Raw genomic sequence first — 21,509 nt, 5'->3', positions numbered from 1 at the left:
CATATTCATATTTTTGTTTAAAGTTTTATATCTCCATATTCAGTCTGAGTAATTCTGAGTCTTGACATGTAAACTCCCAAGTGTCATCTTTCTAAATATATGTTGATTATGTGTCTATCCAGAATGACTTATGAGCAGTAACCTTTTTATTTTGGGTATGTCATCACTTGCCAAAATGTGGGGCGTGCAGTAAGGGGTTTTAGGCAACCAGTTTCCACATACTGTAAAAATATTGTCTTGGTTTAACTCAAAAATGATTTAGGCAACTACTTGGTTCAGAATTATGAATATTTTGAACTCAACAATTTTTTTTGACCAATTTTTTTAGACTTGACATGTTTTCAACATTGCACCCTTAAACAATTAACTTTACACATACACTTAACTCATTACTTTGTGTGGCAGAAACAACTCAATTGAGTTAAAGTAACTCAGGTGAATACACATTAGTGTAACATAGTAAATATAGTTTATATATTGTATATAATATAATATATTGTAATATATTAAAGCAACATATGTTTAATATATTTTTCAATATATTTAAACTAGTTAATATATTGATCATAAATGTATGAACATATATTTTTATTCCATGAGGGTTTATAACCAGAGTACTCCCTTTTTGCAGATTAGCAGACTGTAATCTAACTGGTCAGCAATGTGAAATTGTGGCTTCAGCTCTACAATCATCCAACTCACCCCTGACAGAGCTGGACATGAGTAACAATGACCTGCAGGATTCAGGAGTGGAGGTGCTCTCTGCTGGACTGAAGAATCCAAACTGTCAACTCAACATATTGAGGTACTTGGAAAAAGTTTTATGTATATAGCACCTTTCCGTATCTCAAGGTTGCTTTACATTGTACATTACAATATATTTACACACCCACACACACATTGCAAACACATAAGGATACATATAGCCACATTATCCAAAGTACATGTTAAATTTATGTTTTTAGCTGAGTCTTAAAGGTAGCCATAGATGAGATGTAACGAAGTGTAAGGGGTAGTGAATTCCATAATTTAGGAGCATTAACACTAAATAAACTTCCACCTACAGTGGACAAAAAAACAAGTTTAGCGGATGGGTTTAGCTGATGGGCAGGGTGGTAGGAGTAAAGTAGATGAGATAGATATGGAGGTGCATTAGCGATTAATGCCTTAAATGTTAGAAGTAATATCTTAAAGTGAATACGTGATGCCACGGTTTACCAGTGAAGATCATGCAGCAGAGGAGTAATGTGAGCAGAATGCCTGGTCGAGGTGAGAACATACTGTAATCGATTGATGCATGAATTAGGGTGTCAGCATCAGCTAGAGAAGATCAAAGATGCGCAATATCACGAAAATTTAAAAAATAGTTTTTAACAACAGAAGAAATATGAGACCGGTAGCAGATAAATTCAAGTAAAACATTGTAGAAAAACTAATTCTTAATCATAATACTGAAATTACATTTCAAATTTAGAACTGAAACAAATGTAGGCTTCTATTATTGCATCAAATTTAAGAAAAATAGGCCAGACGTTAACATTGTGTGGCCAATTGTTTCTATAATTTAGAAAGGCTATGCATGTCAATAGAAGGGATGCTCCGATCCAATATTTGTATTGGGTATCGGCTCCGATATGGAATAAAATTGTAGATTGGGTATCGGTGACAATGGGCCCGATTCGTAGGGGCATCAAATTGTAAATATTTAATGCAATTAACTCGGCATCCTTTTTTTTCTGTCATCCTTTGGCTGGCGTCACATTATATGATGCACTCTTATTCATGCAAATGCTTTTGAACCAAGACACACACACACGACACACAGAAAGACCAGAATCGAGTTCTCTTTCGGCTTGACGTTGAACGAACACTAACACGTGCAATTATGCCAAAATGTCAGTTTTGTCGAGTATCCTCATAAGAGCAGACTGAGCACTCTTAAATTAGTTAAATTAAGTCTTATATGAACGTAAAAAGTTGTGAGAGAATGAGGCACGTGTGAGATCCGCGTCTCTGTCAGCAGCAGCAGATCTTAAAGGGACAGCAGCCAATGAAGCTGTCTGTCAGTAAAGTTAATCAAAGAACAAAGTGAACAGAGAAAATTACTCACTGCTCTTGACTAAAGAACTTTTGTAACTTTAATAAGGAATAATCTATATAGCCTATAAATAAAATGTATGCTGTGCAAACTGTTACTTTATTCAATTTGTGTGTATTTCCTACCTGTTAGACTAATATTTTAAATATACTGTCTTTGTTTCTACATTAATTTGGAGATTAACTGTGAAATTATTACATTATAAAATATATTAACCCTCTGGGGTCTGAGATGTTTTCTGGGTCCTGGAGGTGTTCTGACATGCTCTGACATTTGCGCTTATTTCTGTTACTTGTGACATTTTCATGGCTAAAGTCTTATTACACTGTATTCAGAACAAACTCTGCTACATTAGTATATCAGCAGCATATATGTAAAAGTTTGTTGTTTTGGGATAATGATGTTTATGCGTGGTTTCTGAAAAAAAAAAAAAAAATTATCACTGAAATAAGGTCATAATACCCATACTGATTATTTCTTCACAAAACTTTTGAAAATTGTATCATGTAGCCTAGAATATTTGCTTCGAAACTATGTGAAAATCATCCTGCATACTCATTCAGATAAAACAATATATTGATTAAAAATGTGCTAGTAAGACATGTTTTGTGTAAGAAAGCTGTATGCGATGAGGCGTGAACATCCCATGCATATTAAGTGTTTCACACCTGATAAAGACAAAGACCCTCCCATAATGGCCCTATTAGGAGCTCTCAGGCCATTTCATTATGAGAAACCTTGCACAAAGAATGACTGCATTTAAAAAATAATGGCTTTTTGTTTTTTTGGGATTTATTTACAACACAACAAAATATAATATAAAGATACACAAAAAAGGACAAAAAAGCACATTAGTGAACACACTGATCACACCTTTGTGCCATTCCTGAAACATGGTACATACCTGTCATTTCCGTGTTCTTTGATTTTTCATTTTACCATGTAGGCCTCCATGTACAGAGAATCATGTGAATGTTTAAGCCAGCAGGACTCCATCAGTGGTCTTTCATCTGGTCCCTGTATAAAAAAAATAAAATAAAAAAAATATGGTGATATCAAGATAAACTATAGGGCTGCACGATTCTGGGAATACATTTTTAGATTTTTAAAATTGGGTTAAAATTGCGTATATGTAATGAACACCTTGTTGTGCCTTGTAGGCATATACGTGCAGTGCTGCATACAATAATAATAACAAGCCTAAAGCAGCTAGGCAGCCTATAAATCGTTAAACACTTAAGGAAAACTACACGAGTAAAAATATAATTGATTATCATATGTTACTTCAAATGTTTACAATTGTTATGACGTTATGAAATGAGATTGGAGTAAAAACATGCGTTTTGCTTTTCCAACAGACAGCGTGACTGACTCAAACTCACAGCGAGTGCAGAGAACATTTACTGAAGCGATGGAGCCGCTGAATGTAAAGTTTATGCAACAATAACACTGACAAATATAATTCAGAATTATTTCTTACCTTAAAATCTTTGTCTTCAAATCGCGTTCTTCTTCTTCGAATGTAAATCCAATAAGCTCGTGTGCGTCTTCCAAACTCGACAAACAGCAGACTGAGCAGAGGACTGATGAAGTTCGGTGCATTGTTTTTGAGGTAATGAGTACGTTCGCGTGACGCATGGAAGATTTGCATGTCAATATCTTTTGCGCGTGTGGGTGTGGTCACATTAAAAATAATGAGCAAGGGTTTGAGAAACTGGATATTTTGTTGGTTTTATACAAATTACTTGAACAGAGAATATTTGTTTTCTTTTTGAATCAGGCCATTTAAAAATACACACTTAAATGTTTATAAAGATATATAGCTCATAAATGTGTGACAAGTATTCGCTGAGTTTTGTTTATGTTTAGAGACGGGCTCAAGAAAAAAAATATTAAATGATTAAATCTTATCTTAATATCAAATCTTATTCTTAATAAATTTTATTGAATATCATGTATATATTTATGTTAATATCTGCACAATTAATGTGCATTTAGCCTGCCTGTATTCCATCCAGCACCCCCATACAGTTAAGAAACTAATGTTTAAGTCAAGCCTGCCTGATGCTTTTCACAAAAGAATGATCCCAGTCTCTTCTACACAGTGAGGCATACTGTTTATTAGGTAATTCAGCACTGTTTTTATTTTAGTATCGGATCGGTGATCGTTATTGGCCGATACTGAATCCCAGATATCGGAATCCGTATTGGAGGCAAAAAATGCTGATCGGAGCATCCCTAGTCAATAGGTTATGTGTCTTAAACTTTGTGTTATTTTAATTTGTTAGTAGATTTATTAACTGAAACATAACAGTGAAATAAATTAAACTAAATGATCATAAAATTAAAACATTGATCAGGACTTGCTAACCGATGTTAGTTGGCAGAATTTGTGTTTTAGCATTCTTTATTAAGAATTACATAGGCTTACAGTAGGTTGTTATCATTAGCATAATTTTTTTTAATAATGAAAACATTTCAACATAAAACATTTCAATAAAAAAAATAAGTTTTAGTATAATAATAAGCTCATGCTCATCATAACTCACCATTCAGACGATCGCTCTGTGGTCGACACCACAACATGTGCGTCGCGGTGCTTCAAGCGTTCCGAGTTCGAATCTCAGCTTTACCATCTTCATAATTTTGTCTCAATTTTAATATTTGTCAAAAATAAAAACATTTGAAATGTTCATTTATTGATCCGAAACACTTTTCGAAGCTTTGTTTGATTTGATTTGTTTTTCTGTCATTTTTATTAATAGGCGTTTAGACAATATAACATTGTAGCCTACATGCTGTTAACTGATGTTGGCCGACAGCGTTTATGTTTTACCGTTCTTGATGCTTAAATGGGTAACTGTTTTTTAAAGTCAAGTGAAGGTGCTGCTGAAGGCACATTGTCAGCCAATCACAACAGAAAATGAAGATGAAGCCCGTCTTTAATCTGATAAATTATTGATTTTTTGTGATGCGCAGTTCCTGGCGACAGACAAGCTTTTGTCGTAAGCCTAATATGAATAAAAGTGTACAGTTTTGAACAATGTACTCTTATCTGTAGGACCAAAAAATTACGAAGTATATTAAGTTATTTTAGATGTTATGAGAAAAATAAATCCAAATGAACGCGCCGCAGCGTTTGTCGAACGCTAATTCAACATGCCAGAATAAAACCCGATTTTAGAACAATGCATAGCGCCACTCGGCGTGGTGTGCCAAAACACTTAATTATAAACTTCAATATTTCATTCAAAGAATCTCAAAACGTTTTGTGACATTTTAAAGCCGTGCATGCATTATGGCCACTGGAACCAGGATTGTAACTGAAACGTTGAATGTTATCTCTCAATACTATGGAAGTACATGGGTAGCAATATTCAATTTGAAATGTAATATGCAAAATGACAATTCAATATGTAAAATGGCAAAGCATTTCTGTATATAAATGTACATTTTCCATTATATTTGTGCAATGTTTTGGTGTTAAATTAAATTATGTAATTTACATTTGCCATTTAATACACTAGTTTTAATATGTAAATTGAATACATATTTTAAAGCTTTATAAGTTGCAAAATTAAAATTACAATGTATTACAGAAATGATTAGATATGTTTAACATATTCAAGCAAAAACTGTAGCAAAATGATGCTTTTTATTTTTCTTAATTGCATTTACACTCACAGTTAAGACACTTGCGATTGCATTTTCATTAAAGGGGTCATAGACTGGATTATTTTATTATTTTTAGGGGTGTAACGGTACGTGTATTCGTACCGGACCGTTTCGGTACAGCATTTTCGGTACGGTCCACATATGTACCGAATGCAATCATTCACGTAAATTAGGCTAGTTTTGTGTGCGGAACATAGGTCAATTCCGAGTTTCCACACGAACATATTAAGTGTCGGAAGTCTCTGCGTTGCACTGATTAAATCTGATTAATCGTTTTTGTGATTCAAATACATGTAAAATAGTACCATTACATCTGTCTTCCTGTGTGCGGAAATTTGTTTATGTTGCTGTGACAACGAAACACATGCACACGCGCCTGTGTTAAGAGCGCTTGTAGCTCCGTGCGCGCTGATGCACTCATCTGTGGACATTTCCGAATGCCTTTCTGTTAAAAGCGGGCTTTCCTCACAAACAAACGTACATGTGTCATTAGTATGAGAAAAAAAATAGGATTTTAACTCGGGTCGGGCTCGGACATAAATATAGCATAAATAAAGATCACCACACGGCACGCTCGCTTTAGCCCAGCCTCTCGCTAGCTAGCGTCATGGCCAATATTGGTTTGAGAGTATTTTATTTAGTGGAGAACTTTGCAGCAGTATTTTATTTCTTATTCTTTTTTTTATTTTATATATTTTCTATTTATTAGCCTATATTTTATTAAAAAAGTGTGTTTAAAAAAGTGTAAACAAATTGTTAAAAAAAAGTTTATAGTAAACAACCAGCAGTTTAATGTTTTGCATTTCTTTCCCTTACTGTACCGAAAATGAACCGAACCGTGACTTTAAAACCGAGGTATTTACCGAACCGTGATTTTTGCGTACCGTTACACCCCTAATTATTTTATAATGTTTCCTGGGGTGCCCTTATAATGTTAGTATGATTTTAACATTAAAATTGTCATAATTAAGAAATAAAAGGCATTTTTCCAAGCCTAATTTTAGCCTTTGATTTGAACGCTCTGTTTTAAGGGGCGTGTCTGTGTGAGACTTCAGGGTAAACGCCCACTGCTGTGATTGGCTGACATGTTTGCATAGGAAATTGCCAACATTACATGTGGAACTCTCTCTAAAACTTTTACTACGTTTTTACTATTACAGCTATCGAGATTAAGGAATCATGAAAAGTATTGGTTGCAGTGATGAGCATTGAGCAGATGACAGACAGTCTGTTGATCGTGTATGAAAAGATCTTATTGCAATGCAATTTCTTTGAAAAGTGTGTGTTCTTTGATTGCTTTCTTTATATAATTGAATCACAGTTTAAATAAGATTTCAAATAAGAAATTGAAAATGCATTCCGAGCTGTACTCCTCACCCAACGCAAAACATTGGCAAAAATGTAGCAATTTATAAAGCGTTAAAATATGCATTCAATTTACATAGTGAAACTAGTGTATTAAATGGCAGATGTAAATTATATAATTGAATTTTAATTTTGCACCAAACGTTGCACAAATGTAATGGAAAATGTAAATTTATATACAGAAATGCATTGCCATTTTATATATTGCATCGTCATTTTGCATATTACATTTCAAATTGAATATTGCTTCCATACAATACAGGAGCAGAAGCTCTGGTTCTGATTTTATTGTTTGTTGTGCTTGTTGCATATCTTTATTTAATGTATTTTATATGATCTATTGGTGAAGTATAGAATTGATTACCGTGGAGGGGAGGGGGTTACGATAATGTTTTTGTCAAAGACTACATCCAGATAAAATTCAGAACAATGATCAAAACATGGAGTAGACGGATTAGATCGAGTCGACTGATATAAAGAAAATTAGCGTGGTACTTTTTTTGGGCCATATCGCTTAGCCCTACTCACTAGTGATGTTACATATGACACTGAAGCTTCAAAGTGCGTCTCGAGTACACAGCACAATTTATCACGATGCTCCGTATCGGAGCGCATATTGTTTTCAGAGAAACATGTGATCAACGAAAAATGAAGCTTCACTTTCTTTCCAGTCAAGTGAATGCTTCCACTATTTCACTACTTTTTGGAAGTTCAAGTCCATTTAATTTTTTTATTTTTATTCTAAATATAAGCCTGTAGCCTATATTACATGATCATATATTCTGCTATATAAACCGTATAAAAACCATAAAATAATTAGAGCACCATTTACTTTCACCAAACAACTCTGTTGGAATTATTATAATTAGTATTATTATAATTGTAACATTTAATTTACTACCAACTTAAATATGTGAATTATATTATTAGAAAACTGAGTATTTAGCGTTTTCAGGCTTTTATTTGTGCTTAAAGGATAATTCCGGTATTTAACACCTTGAGTCTATATTGTAGTTTGTTTTGGATGAACAAGAGTGGTGGACAACATTTTTTTGACAATGGTTCCTCTCTCGAGTTTTTGACTATAAAAGAATTGGCCATGGACCCATTTAACATTGGAGTCAATGTGCATGTCCAAAAATGTCATTAAAACAGCCAATAATGTTCGTTTACAAAACTGTTAAACTCACAGAGTGGTTAGTGGTGTTCGTTGATGATTATAAACAATATATCGTCGCAATATATGATTCCAATCCGTTTATTTTGCTATAGTGGAACTATTTTTTCAACAATGGGATTTTACAAAATGACGAATAAAACACGACAGAAACTGTATTTCGCAACACTTTTTGTTTCTGGAACATCATCTAACACCACTAATCACTCGGTGAGTTGCACAGTTTTGTAAACGAACATTATTGGCTGTTTTAATGACATTTTCGGACATGCACATTGACTCCAATGTTAAATGGGTCCATAGCCAATTCTTTTATAGTCAAAAACTCGAGAGAGGAACCATTGTCAAAAAAATGTTGTCCACCACTCTTGTTCATCCAAAACAAACTACAATATAGGCAAGGCAAGGCAAGTTTATTTATATAGCACATTTCATACACAGTGGTAATTCAAAGTGCTTTACATAGAAGAAATTAAAATAATTACATAGATAATAAAAGAAAATAAGAATAATTAAAACAGTTTAGAAAATAAAATACAGTGCAAACAGTCGGACGAACAGTGGCACAGTGCTCATTCAGTAAATGCAAAGCTAAACAGTGGTAATTCAAAGTGCTTTACATAGAAGAAATTAAAATAATCAAAAGAAATAAGAATAATTAAAACCGTGTCTGAGATGGAAGTGATTGAGCAGGTTTGCGGTGCCACTGGACCTACAATCCAGGGACGTCCTCTGCTGGGGTGGTGTCTCACACCAGTATTGCCCAATGGGCCCCCACAGAGCACGTTTCACTTTTGCTGTTTTAAACAAACAGCGAACCTCTATACTCTCCGTAGTATAGATAATCTTCACTCGCCTCGTCGGAGTGAAGCTCTCCCGTTCCCCTTCAAAATCTCCTCCAATCAGACAGCCCTGATAATTAATAATCACCCCTATCTGAGATGGAAGTGATTGAGCAGGTTTGCGGTGACACTGGACCTAATCCAGGGACGTCCTCTACTGGGGTGGTGTCTTCCACCAGTATAGCCCAATGGGGCCCCCATAGAGCACGTTTCACTTTTGCTGTTTTAAACAAACAGCGAACCTCTATACTCTCCATAGTATAGCTAATCTTCACTCGCCTCGTCGGAGTGAAGCTCTCCCGTTCCCCTTCAAAATCTCTTCCAATCAGACAGCCCTAAAAATTAATAAAATCTTCCTGAATCACAGTTTGGAAAATAAAATAAAAAAATAAAAATAAATACAGTGCAAACAGTCGGACGTATTTTTTATCAACCGGTAGCTATTATAGATCTTTCTTTTAAAAGGATCTTCTTACGACTTACATGTATCAACTTTCTTTTCTCTTTCAATCTTCTTACGACTTACCATCTATCAACTTCCTTTTCTCTTTCAATCTTCTTACGACTTACCATCTATCAACTTTCTATTCTCTTTCAATCTTCTTACGACTTACCATCTATCAACTTCCTTTTCTCTTTCAATCTTCTTACGACTTACCATCTATCAACTTTCTATTCTCTTTCAATCTTCTTACGACTTACCATCTATCAACTTCCTTTTCTCTTTCAATCTTCTTACGACTTACCATCTATCAACTTTCTATTCTCTTTCAATCTTCTTACGACTTCCCTGTATCAACTTTCTATTCTCTTTCAATCTTCTTACGACTTCCCTGTATCAACTTTCTTTTCTCTTACTTCACATTTACTTGCACATTCTTTTCACTTTCCTTAGCCCTGCATTCACATTCGTAGCTCTTTCTCAGACTAAAACTTTAATATCGTCATTCAAATACTGTTCTACGAACAGTGGCACAGTGCTCATTCAGTAAATGCAAAGCTAAACAGGTGTGTTTTGAGTCTGGATTTGAATGTGGCTACTGTAGGAGCACACCTGATCTCTTCTGGAAGCTGGTTCCAGCTGCGGCTGGCATAATGGCTAAAAGCGGACTCTCCTTGCTTTGAGTGAACCCTTGGTATTTCTAGTTTATGTGATCCTAATGATCTGAGTGATCTGTTGGGTTTATATTCAGTGAGCATATCTGCAATGTATTTAGGTCCTAGGCCATTAAATGATTTATATACCAGTAATAATACTTTAAAATCAATCCTAAATGTGACTGGGAGCCAGTGTAAAGACCTGAGGACTGGTGTGATATGTTCATATTTTCTGGTTCTGCTCAGGATCCTGGCGGCAGCGTTCTGTACGAGCTGCAACTGTCTTATGGTCTTTTTGGGAAGGCCAGTAAGGAGTCCATTACAATAATCCACCCTGCTGGTGATGAAAGCATGCACAAGTTTTTCTAAGTCCTGACTGGAAACAAAGCATCTAATTCTTGCAATATTTTTCAGATGATAGTATGCTGATTTAGTTATTGCTTTGACATGACTACTGAAGCTAAGGTCTGACTCTAGAGACACACCAAGATTCCTGACTTGACTTTTAGTTGTTTGACCTCTAGAGTTAAGGTATGCATTCACCTTGAGAACTTCATCTTTGTTTCCAAACGCAATGACTTCAGTTTTGTCTTTGTTTAACTGAAGAAAGTTTTGGCACATCCAACTGTTTACTTCATCAATGCATTGGAACAGGGAGTCAATGGGGCTGTAATCGTTAGGCGATAGGGCTAAATAGATCTGTGTGTCATCTGCATAGCTGTGGTAAGAGATTTGGTTCTTTGTCATTATTTGGCTCATTGGAAGCATGTACAGGTTGAATAGGAGTGGCGCAAGAATTGAGCCTTGAGGAACTCCGCATGTCATGGATGTCCACTCAGACTTATGGTCTCCTATACTCACATAATAACCTCTCTCTTCTAAGTATGACCTGAACCATTTTAGGACTATCCCAGAAAGCCCCACCCAGTTTTCCAGCCTGTCAAGAAGTATGTTGTGATCGACAGTGTCAAAAGCAGCACTGAGGTCGAGTAGCACCAGCACTGATATTTTGCCTGTATCAGTATTTAAGCGAATATCGTTAATTATCTTTATGAGCGCTGTCTCTGTGCTGTGATGCGATCGAAAACCAGATTGAAAATTGTCAAAGTATCCATTCGAGCTTAAGAATTTGTTCAGCTGATTGAAAACAACTTTTTCAATGATCTTGCCAATGAAAGGAAGATTTGAGATCGGTCTATAATTGCTTAATATAGTCTTATCCATATTACTCTTTTTCAGGAGGGGTTTGACAACTGCAGTTTTCAGGGAGTTTGGAAAACTTCCAGAGAGAAGTGAGGCATTTACCACTTCTAGTAGATCTGCTTCTAAGCAGTTTAACACACTTTTGAAGAAAGATGTGGGAAGAGCGTCAAGGGCGCAGGTTGATGTTTTAAGGTGCTGTACGGTTTCTTCTAAAATTTTGCCATCAATTTCTTTGAAATCAGACATAGTAACTTTCTCAGGTTGTGGTCTGATCTGTCTGACCCCAGTGCAACTCAATGATGTGCTGATCACCTTTCTGATATTATTGATTTTCTCAGAAAAGAAAGAAGCGAACTCACTGCATTTGCTGTCTGAGAGCATTTCACTGGGAATCTGGCTCGGGGGGTTTGTTAATCTCTCAACAGTAGCAAAAAGAGTGCGTGTGTTGTTTAAGTTGCTGTTTATAATATTTGAGAAGAAAGTCTGTCTAGCTTTGCCTAGTTCCATATTGAAAGCATGGATGGTGTCTTTGTAGATGTTATAGTGGACTACAAGTTTTGTCTTCCGCCACATGCGCTCTGCTTTTCTGCATTGTCTTTTCATATTTTGCACTGCTGTTGAGTTTCTCCAAGGTGCCTTTTGTCTACCACTCTTCCTGACTTTCACAGGAGCAATATCATCAATTACACTTTTAACTTTTGAGTTAAAAGAATCAAGGAGAAAATCAACAGAGTCAGCAGATATGCTTGGTGTTGAAGATATAGCCTTCATAAATAGTACTCTAGTGTTCTCATTTAAGCATCTCTTCTTGACAGACACAGATCTAGCTTCAATGGCAGGAGAGATCAATATATCAAAGAAAATACAGAAATGATCAGACAGTGCTACATCCTTAATAACAATCGATGAAATGTTTAGACCCTTACTGATAAGTAAATCTAGAGTGTGTCCACGATTGTGTGTCGGTCCATGTACATGCTGAGTCAGATCAAAAGTTTTTAAAACAGTTTTGATTTCTTTTGCCATATTGTTTTCTGCATTATCCATGTGAATGTTAAAATCTCCAGAAATAGCAAAACAGTCAAACTCTGAGGAAATGGTTGATAACAGTTCTGTAAAGTCCTCAGCAAAGGCTGAAGAGTATTTTGGAGGCCTGTAAACAATTATAAGTAAAATGCGTGGAGCACCTTTTAACACAATACCCAGATATTCAAAAGACGGGTAATTACCAAATGATATTTGCTTACATGGATAGACATCTTTAAAAAGAGCAGCTACTCCCCCACCTCTCCTACCCGCTCTGCAGACACTCATAAAAGTAAAGTTAGGAGGGGATGTTTCATTGAGGACAGTTGCACTGCAGTTGTCTTCTAGCCAAGTTTCATTTAGAAACATAAAATCCAGGTTGTATGTGGTTATTAAGTCATTGACTAGAAGTGATTTATTTTTAAGTGAGCAGATGTTTAAAAGTGCTAACTTAACAGTCTTACTTTTTGTACACACAGCAGTCTTAGTTTGGCGTGTAATAGGCACCAGATTAGATGGTTTTGCTGTATGGCTTTTGAAGGCCTTAGACTTTCTATCATGTAATCGAACAGCAATAGAGAAAGATACAGGCACACAGGGTTCCCGCTTGTTCTGTAAACATTTGAGAAAGTTACTGTTATCATAGCGGGGACCCGACACATATCACTGAGAGCTGGTATCAGTTGTTTTTAGTTCACCTCGAGCAGAAGGAGGAGGGTGTGAGCCCTGTCGTCGTGGTAGAGGCCGAAGAGCTCTTGCAGGAGGAGGGGGAGGGCGAGCGGGGCCCGCAGGCTTTGGTGGATGTGGGGCCTGCTGTTTTTTGGTTGATATCTGGGGGCTTGCAAAAGAGTGGGATAGTTTGGTTCCAGCATAGACCAGTTTTTCCATTCTCTCTGAGAAGCCCAGAAGTGGAGATGGTGGAGATAGAGATAGCGTGTCTGGTGAGAGGGGCTGTTGTTCTGGTGTTATCGGAGGCTGTAATATGCTGTCCTGGTTTCCCTGGCTGTTTTCCAGGAAGTCGTCCTTGGGTGCTGAGTCTTGGAGCAGTTCTAGTATGTCACAGTCTGTCTGTGGTGAGCTCTGTGGGCAGGGCTCAGCTGAGATTGTGTCCGTGAGCAGAAGTTGTTGTGGCTGAGTGGTGTTATCATTGTCCTTGTGTGACGCGTCAACCGCATGTCCATTCAGGTGCTGGAGTGAAGTCCTGTGGTCATTCATACTGTGTCCAGGTGTGTGTGTGCCATTCAGGTTGAGTGGATTGGCACACACTGCAGAAGGATGATTGAGGGAGAAGTAGATATTGTCCTTTAGCACTCTTGAACCAAGTTTGTTTGGGTGGAGGCCGTCCTGTTGAAACAGTTGCCTCTGACTCCAGAAAAGATTGAAGTTGTCAATGAAGTTCACTCCTTTTATATTGCAGGTTTTTTGGAGCCCAAGCAACCGTGAAAACCTGTTAGTTCCTCTTGCTGGTAGTGGTCCACTGATGAATGTTTGTACTTTCAGTCTTTTCAGTGTTTCAAAAAGTTCATTGAAATTCTTCTTGAGGAGTTCTGACTGCTCTTTATGAATATCATTTTTCCCCACGTGAATGATGAGTCGATTTGCAGTCTTATGTTTCATCAGAATGTTCTCAAGTTCCCTGTTTACATCAGAAATTGTTGCTTGTGGAAGGCAGCACGTAGTTGTATCCCTGCTACTAGTGTTTCGGATAATTGAATCACCCACTATCAGAGTCGTGTGCTCGGCTGCGCTCTGGGCTCTGTGCCGCTGTCTGCTCGACCTTGAGCGCAAGTTAGCATCAGTGTTAGCTACTGGCTTATTCAGTCTGTGTTCGATCACATTCATCACGTTTGGAGATTCCTCATTTACATTCATTAATACTTCAAATCTGTTCTCAAGATGTATAGGCGGTGGTAGGACACCAGTGTTTGCAATCCTTGTCAGAGCCGTGTCTGGGGTAGAGGATGCTACTGCGGCAATATGTGATGCTCGTGACAATCTGATGTCTTGAGTGCTTTTGGGTCTCGCTCCCTGTGTGTGCCATCGATTTGTAAGTCGATCGGCTTGTTTCTCTACACTCAGTATGGCCTGTTGAGGAGTACTAGATTCATGAAACTCACCGGCTGTATGCTGAGGGCGTCCATGACGGAGCTCTGTTGTGTGTTCCGTCTGGTTTGGTGGTCCCGCAAATAACTTTGTTTCAAGAACTGCAATCCTTTGTAAAAGTCTGTGGCAATTGCTGCAGCAAGTAGATTCCAGAAGAGGCATTTTCTCTTATCCTTATGCAGTTGTGTTTTCTCTTCCCCGGAATGTAAACTTTCAGTGGGAGGCTGGTCGAGTAAAATAATTCAGCTTTTTTGTTGTAATCCAAGCGTTTGAGCACTGTGCTGATTTGCTGAAGTTGAAATTAGTTGATAAAATAAAATAAAACATAAAAATATAAAAGCGATAGAGCAAAGCGCGGAGCAGTAAGCAAGAGCGTCCGGACAGTAGCTGAGCAGGAAGTCTCAAGACTCAAGGTGACTCAAGGTGTTAAATACCGGAATTATCCTTTAATGGATGAAACAACGGGGCTGCTCACTCTGGTTTATGGCTGCTTTAAATTTGATTTGCCACAGTTTTCGACACTGCTGATGCTTTGAATCTTTTCCCGAAACAATCAAAGAAAAGCTTCAAAGATTCAAGAAGCTTTGTTTCTCCATCCCTAGTACTCACCCTCGGAGTACACTGTTGTGTTGGTCAAGTTGAGCAGTTTGTTCTCAGATGTCCTGCTTGACTGCAATACAGACATAGATTTTCCCTGATGCAGCATTCTTGCTCCTCTGTGGACAGATGAGTTCATCCTATCTGCATGAGTTCAGTATCCTCCATAGGGAAGTATGCTTAGTGAAAAGGGTTAGAGAATCTGTTCTCTGAGAGCAAATGAGATTGTCAGTATGGATCGCTAAATCGATGAATTGATCCGTTGTGGGAAAAATGCTCAGAAATGTTGCCATGGCAAAACAAGACTTTGCACTGAGCCTCAGTGCTTAAATATGTCTTAGTCCATGAAATGGGGAACAGGTGTTTGTGCAATCAGTCCAGGTATGCGAGTTATGGGATTTGTAGTCAATACTGTTAATACTCAGATGAGGGAGATCTTGTGTGGTAGACGGGTGGATTTTCGAAGGTAGCGTTTGTAACAATCTAGAAGTACAGCGATCAGTTCAGGTGCAGAGATGCAAAGATGCAGAGATGATCAGTTCAGGTGCAGAGATGCACAGGTGCAGAGATGCACAGATGCAGAGATGATCAGTTCAGGTGCAGAGATGCAAAGATGCAGAGATGATCAGTTCAGGTGCAGAGATTCAAAGATGCAGAGATGATCAGTTCAGGTGCAGAGATGCACAGATGCAGAGATGATCAGTTCAGGTGCAGAGATGCAAAGATGCAGAGATGATCAGTTCAGGTGCAGAGATGCACAGATGCAGAGATGATCAGTTCAGGTGCAGAGATGATCGGTTCAGGTGCAGAGATGCACAGATGTAGAGATGGTCAGTTCAGGTGCAGAGGTGCACAGATGCAGAGATGGTCAGTTCAGGTGCAGAGATGCACAGATGCAGAGATGGTCAGTTCAGGTGCAGAGATGCACAGATGTAGAGATGGTCAGTTCAGGTGCAGAGATGCACAGATGCAGAGATGATCAGTTCAGAGTTCAGGTGCAGAGATGATCAGTTCAGGTGCAGAGATGCACAGATGCTGAGGTGATCAGTTCAGGTGCAGAGATACACAGATGCAGAGATGGTCAGTTCAGGTGCAGAGATGATCAGTTCAGGTTTCAGAGATGCACAGATGCAGAGATGATCAGTTTAGGTGCAGAGATGCACAGATGCAGAGATGATCAGTTCAGGTGCAGAGATGCACAGATGCAGAGATGATCGGTTCAGGTGCAGAGATGCACAGATGCAGAGATGATCAGTTCAGGTTTCAGAGATGCACAGATGCAGAGATGATCAGTTCAGGTTTCAGAGATGCACAGATGCAGAGATGATCAGTTCAGGTTTCAGAGATGCACAGATGCAGAGATGATCAGTTCAGGTTTCAGAGATGCAGAGATGATCAGTTCAGGTTTCAGAGATGCACAGATGCAGAGATGATCAGTTCAGGTGCAGAGATGCACAGATGTAGAGATGATCAGTTCAGGTTTCAGAGATGCACAGATGCAGAGATGATCAGTTCAGGTGCAGAGATGCACAGATTCAGAGATGATCAGTTCAGGTTTCAGAGATGCACAGATGCGGAGATGATCAGTTCAGATGCAGAGATGATCAGTTCAGGTGCGCTCCATGTTTCTGCTTAAACAGATAAAAAGGCTACAGCGATCTGTCATGCATTAAAGAGTGTCAAAATGCTATTTATTGTTTTAATTTGAAAGTTAAGATATTGTTCTTATCAAAATAAAAAAAGTTCATAGCTTATTGCAATTATTGGCCAGGAGTAAGTAACAGGCTATTTATTATGTTTGTGAAATGATTACCTTCATCTGTGTGTGGATGGTGATGATCCCTCAGGTGCTGTAGCATATTAAATGTGTTCGTTGCTTTTGCTGACACTTTTCATCTAAATGTTTTGCATATTGCATAGCCCTACCTGTCTTCAACTACTCCTGAATCATGTTTAGAAAGCCGAAATGCCCCAATAGCTTATTTAATTTACTTCTTCACCAAGTACAAGTCCAGGAGATTGCATTGTTCCACCATGTTTTCAATTTGAGAGTTTCACATGCGCTGAAAGTTCATGCTTTGCACGCACTCTGCCTTACCTAGACAATAACCTAGTGAACTCAGCTACAGTAGTAACAGCCTCACAGAGTATCCAGACAGACACATTTTTATTTTTATTTTTTAACCATAGCTTCCAAATTCTCACTGTTTAATAATGTGACCATTGTAATCACGGTCAATTTTGAAATTGGGTAATCTCTACATCACTAATTGCAATCAATCAGAGGTCCTTGTAAAGATAATTGATGGGTTGAAGAGCCGTGATGTTTATTGTAGTGTATATTCTCTAAAAATGAAGCACTCTAACATGAACACTTATTTTTGTTGCAGATTATCTGGCTGCATGGTGACAGAAGAAGGTTGTGCTACTCTGGCTTCAGCTCTGAGTTCAAAACCTTCACACCTGAGAGAGCTGGACCTGAGCTACAATCACCCAGGAGAATCAGGAGTGAAGCTGCTCTCTGATGCAATGAACCATCCAGACTGCAAACTCAAGTATGTGGATCAGTAGTGGTGTCAAAAATAATCGATTCGGCGATGCATCGCAATGCGGGATATGCACGATTCAGCATCGATGCGGCAAAGTGCCATAATCGATTATGTCACTGTTTATTTTCTGGCCTTGAGTTGGACAATAAAGTTGTTAAGTTTCAATTACTTCCGTGGGTATAACAACAACAACAATCAAGATGGCTGAGGCGGAGGGAGATGACCGTGATAGACGGGTAATTAAAAATGCACCCAAAGCTTGGAAAAGTGGACATCTGGGCACATTTCGGATTCTACGAAGTTAATGGGAAACTAGACAAGACAAGGCTGAACACAGGAGCGCAGCTTCGCGGCTGAGACACGAATAGACTATTAACATAAAGCTTTTACTCTTAAACACAAAAGGCACGTCCATTGTAATAAAAAAATAATATTTATTAAACAAACCAGATCAAGAGCAAAAACTAAATAAAGTGCATAACTGAAAAATAAAGCATAGGCTCAAAACTAATACAAACAGTGGGCACTGCGCATTGGGCTCCAATCATTTTTTTCCGTCTTCTAAAAAAAAAAATGCTGCTACACTGCCGATGTCTTTGTTGACATGGTAGAGGAGGACTGACTATGAATTAAACGCTCTCAATTAAATAAATAATATTCAGAAAACCTTCTAGTAGCCTACTTTCTTCAATCTGTCTCTTCTCCGGTGGGTTGGGCTAATCCAAAAGAAGTGAAAACAAGGGGGGTGGTCTGAAGACAGACTGTTACCTGTGAAACAGGGGTGCTCTGAAAACACCCCCATTAGCAATTAGTGCTTTCCACCTGATGAAATGAACGCGCAAAACGAATGAAATGAACGCGCAAAACGAATGAAATGAACGCGCAAAACGAATGAAATGAACGCGGCAAAACTGATGAAATGAACGCTGCAAAAAATCCGAATTTTGGTCAAGCCAGAACGCATCGACCAATAATCGACTAATAGACTGGGAGATTACAGCCCTAGAAAGTAGTGATTTATGTTTTCTTTTTCAGGTTTGAAAATGCCATATCCAATACCCTGTACCATTCAATTTGATTTTGTTTAATGACATTTATGTCAGAGATACAGGAGAGTGATAATACACACATAGCAGCCAATAAAATCTGTTGTTCAATATATGACTGCTTGTATTGCCTCATGACTGATGAAAAATTTGCCTTGTTGTGTGCAGTAGAATTTTGATGCATCGTAGAATCGAATTGAATCGAATCGTTACCTGGTGAATCGTAATCGTATCGAATTGTGAGGGCAGTGCCAATGCACACCCCTATGGATCAGTAAGAATCATCCTGGCTGGTGACAAGTTTTCCATAGTTTTTGAGGTTGTCAAGAGACACTTGACAACAAACATTGGTGCATATCTGTCAAAACGTTTACATTCTACATTCACCTTTTTACATTCTAAATGGTAGAATTATAATAGATTCCTGTGGACAGTTCACTTACAACTCTAGGGTCTTTGGCAGTAGATAATACAATAACAAATATAAGCCCCTCCAACTTTAGTGCATTTACCATCAAAGCTTCACCACCTTTTCCGATCACTGCCAGATCAATGTCTTCATGAAATATGATAACAAGCCAAAAATACTACATTAATTAACAAATAGGTTTAGGTGTTGTAGGAAACTTTTTTCCTTTGTCAAAGCAGAGACCAGGAGACGTTGGGATCGCGTTCAAACAGAAGTTATTTTTTTATTGAGAACTCTCTGTGCGTAGCTGCAGGTGGTCCAACAGTCTAGTCTAAAACAGTATACATTGTAAAATTGTAAAAACGGTGCAAAGGTTACAAAGTATCGCCCCTGACGCGCCAAACTTTATAATGGGCGATTTTAATCACTGCAGGCTTGGTAAGTCACTAAGTAACTTTTCTCAATATGTCACCTGCCCTACAAGACATATGAAATGTTTAGATCTCTGTTATGGCACCGTTAAGAAAGCTTACAGGTCATTTAGTAGAGCCCCCCTAGGTCTGTCTGACCATAATGTTGTTTATTTGGCTCCGGTGTACAAAACTGTCCTAAGAAGAACAAAACCTGAACAACGTTTAGTTCCGGTCTGGTCTGATGAAGCTACACAGAAACTATTGAACTGTTACTCATGCACAGACTGAGATTTATTTAAGGAAGAGTGTTCTGATTTAGATGAACTTGTTGAGACTGTTTCTGCTTATATAAGTTTCTGTGAAAATGATATAATTCCTAAAAAAGCCATTTAAATTTTTCCAAATAACAAACCATGGGTGACTAAATCTGTTAAACTTATTATAAATCAGATAAATATTAGCTTTATGCAGGGGGATACGATAGTCTATAACAACTTGCAGAAGCAAGTTAAGAGGGAGCTCAAATTAGCTAAACTTAAATATAAGGACAAAGTTGAATCACTTTTAAGCAGTGGCCAGTCTCACCCTGCATGGGACGGTGTGAAGTCGATGATGGGCTTAAAATCAAATAAAAATAAAACCCTCTCCTTTGATGGCAAGACAGAATCTGAACTTGCAGATGGTTTGAATAATTTTTATAATCGCTTCAATATTTATGATTTCACCAAAGAATTATCCGCGTTTAAGGAACCATGGGCAGAACAAAATGTGGTTATTAACATAGATAAGGACAGAGTTAAAAATATTCTTAGGGGGGTGAAGGAAAGGAAGAGCCCTGGCCCTGACAATATTGGTGGCCGCCTTATTAACAGCTGTGCAGAGCCACTGTCGGACATACTTTCCTTTTATATTTAACAAGTCACTTCAGTTACATCGGGTCCCTCGTCTCTGGAAAGAGTCAATGATTGTGCCTGTGCCGAAGATAAAGGCACCCAAATCACTCAACGATTTTAGACCAGTAGCTCTTACCTCTCTTATTATGAAATCCTTTGAGAAAATCATTAAACAGGAGATTATAGCAATGACACAGTCTCAACTTGACCCCTTACAATTTGCCTATAGGGCAGGTAGAGGAGTTGAGGATGCGGAGGGGCTAAACAATTTGTGCGATTATTATTTATTGTTTTTTCATCTGCCTTTAACTGCATTCAACCCCATATTTTAGCAGATAGACTTTTAAAGAACTACAACATAAATCCAATGTCTAACAGCCTGGTTAGTTGACTTTTTAACCTCGAGATCCCAAAAGGTTAAGGTTAATGGTGTTTTATCTGGTAAACTTTTATCTTCTACTGGCTCCCCCCAAGGATGTGTCCTCTCCCCTCTTCTTTTTGTATTATACACAAATGAATGCCGCTCACAATACGATGGTAGACAGATTTTTAAATTTGCAGATGATTCTGTCATTGTGTCTCTTTTGGATGGAAATGTGATTGACCATGGACCAATAGTGAAGGATTTTAATGATTGGTGTAAGTGTTCCTTCTTAGAAATAAATGTGTCCAAAACAAAAGAATTAATTATTGATTTTAGGAAACAGAGCCCACTTCTCCCCCTTACTATCATTGATGGCCAACCCATTGAGAAAGTACAAGAATACAAGTACCTTGGCACAAAAATTGACAGTAAGCTATGTTTTGATTCACACACTGATGCTGTTTGTGCTAAAGCCCAACAACGAATGTATTTTTACCGTAGATTGAGGAACTTTAACATTGACCCCACTCTGATGAAAATGTTTTATTCTTGTTTCACTGAGTCTGTTTTAACCTTCTGTTTCATTTGTTGGTTTGGTTCCTTGTCCTCAAAGAACAAAACCCGACTAGAGAGCATTGTTCGAACATGTAG

At 37.9% G+C, this 21,509-nt stretch overlaps 1 protein-coding gene across 3 annotated transcripts in view; it reads left to right on the top strand.

Moving 5' to 3' along the window:
• The window catches only part of LOC307003492 (NACHT, LRR and PYD domains-containing protein 3-like), a 123,132-nt gene that overhangs the window by 85,949 nt on the left and 15,674 nt on the right, over positions 1 to 21,509 (top strand). For all 3 annotated transcript variants that reach the window (XM_079621993.1, XM_079621995.1, XM_079621994.1), the window contains 2 exons: positions 632 to 805; positions 17,575 to 17,739. In XM_079621993.1, coding sequence (XP_079478119.1) covers positions 632 to 805; positions 17,575 to 17,739 — 339 coding nt within the window. The remainder of the gene's footprint in view (positions 1 to 631; positions 806 to 17,574; positions 17,740 to 21,509) is intronic.

The sequence above is a fragment of the Phoxinus phoxinus genome (genome assembly GCF_949152265.1).
Source record: "Phoxinus phoxinus genome assembly, chromosome: 1".
In the NCBI taxonomy this organism is placed as follows: Eukaryota; Metazoa; Chordata; class Actinopteri; order Cypriniformes; family Leuciscidae; genus Phoxinus; species Phoxinus phoxinus.
The sequence above is the reverse complement of the archived record's forward strand: the minus strand, read 5'-3'. Positions and strand labels throughout refer to the sequence as shown.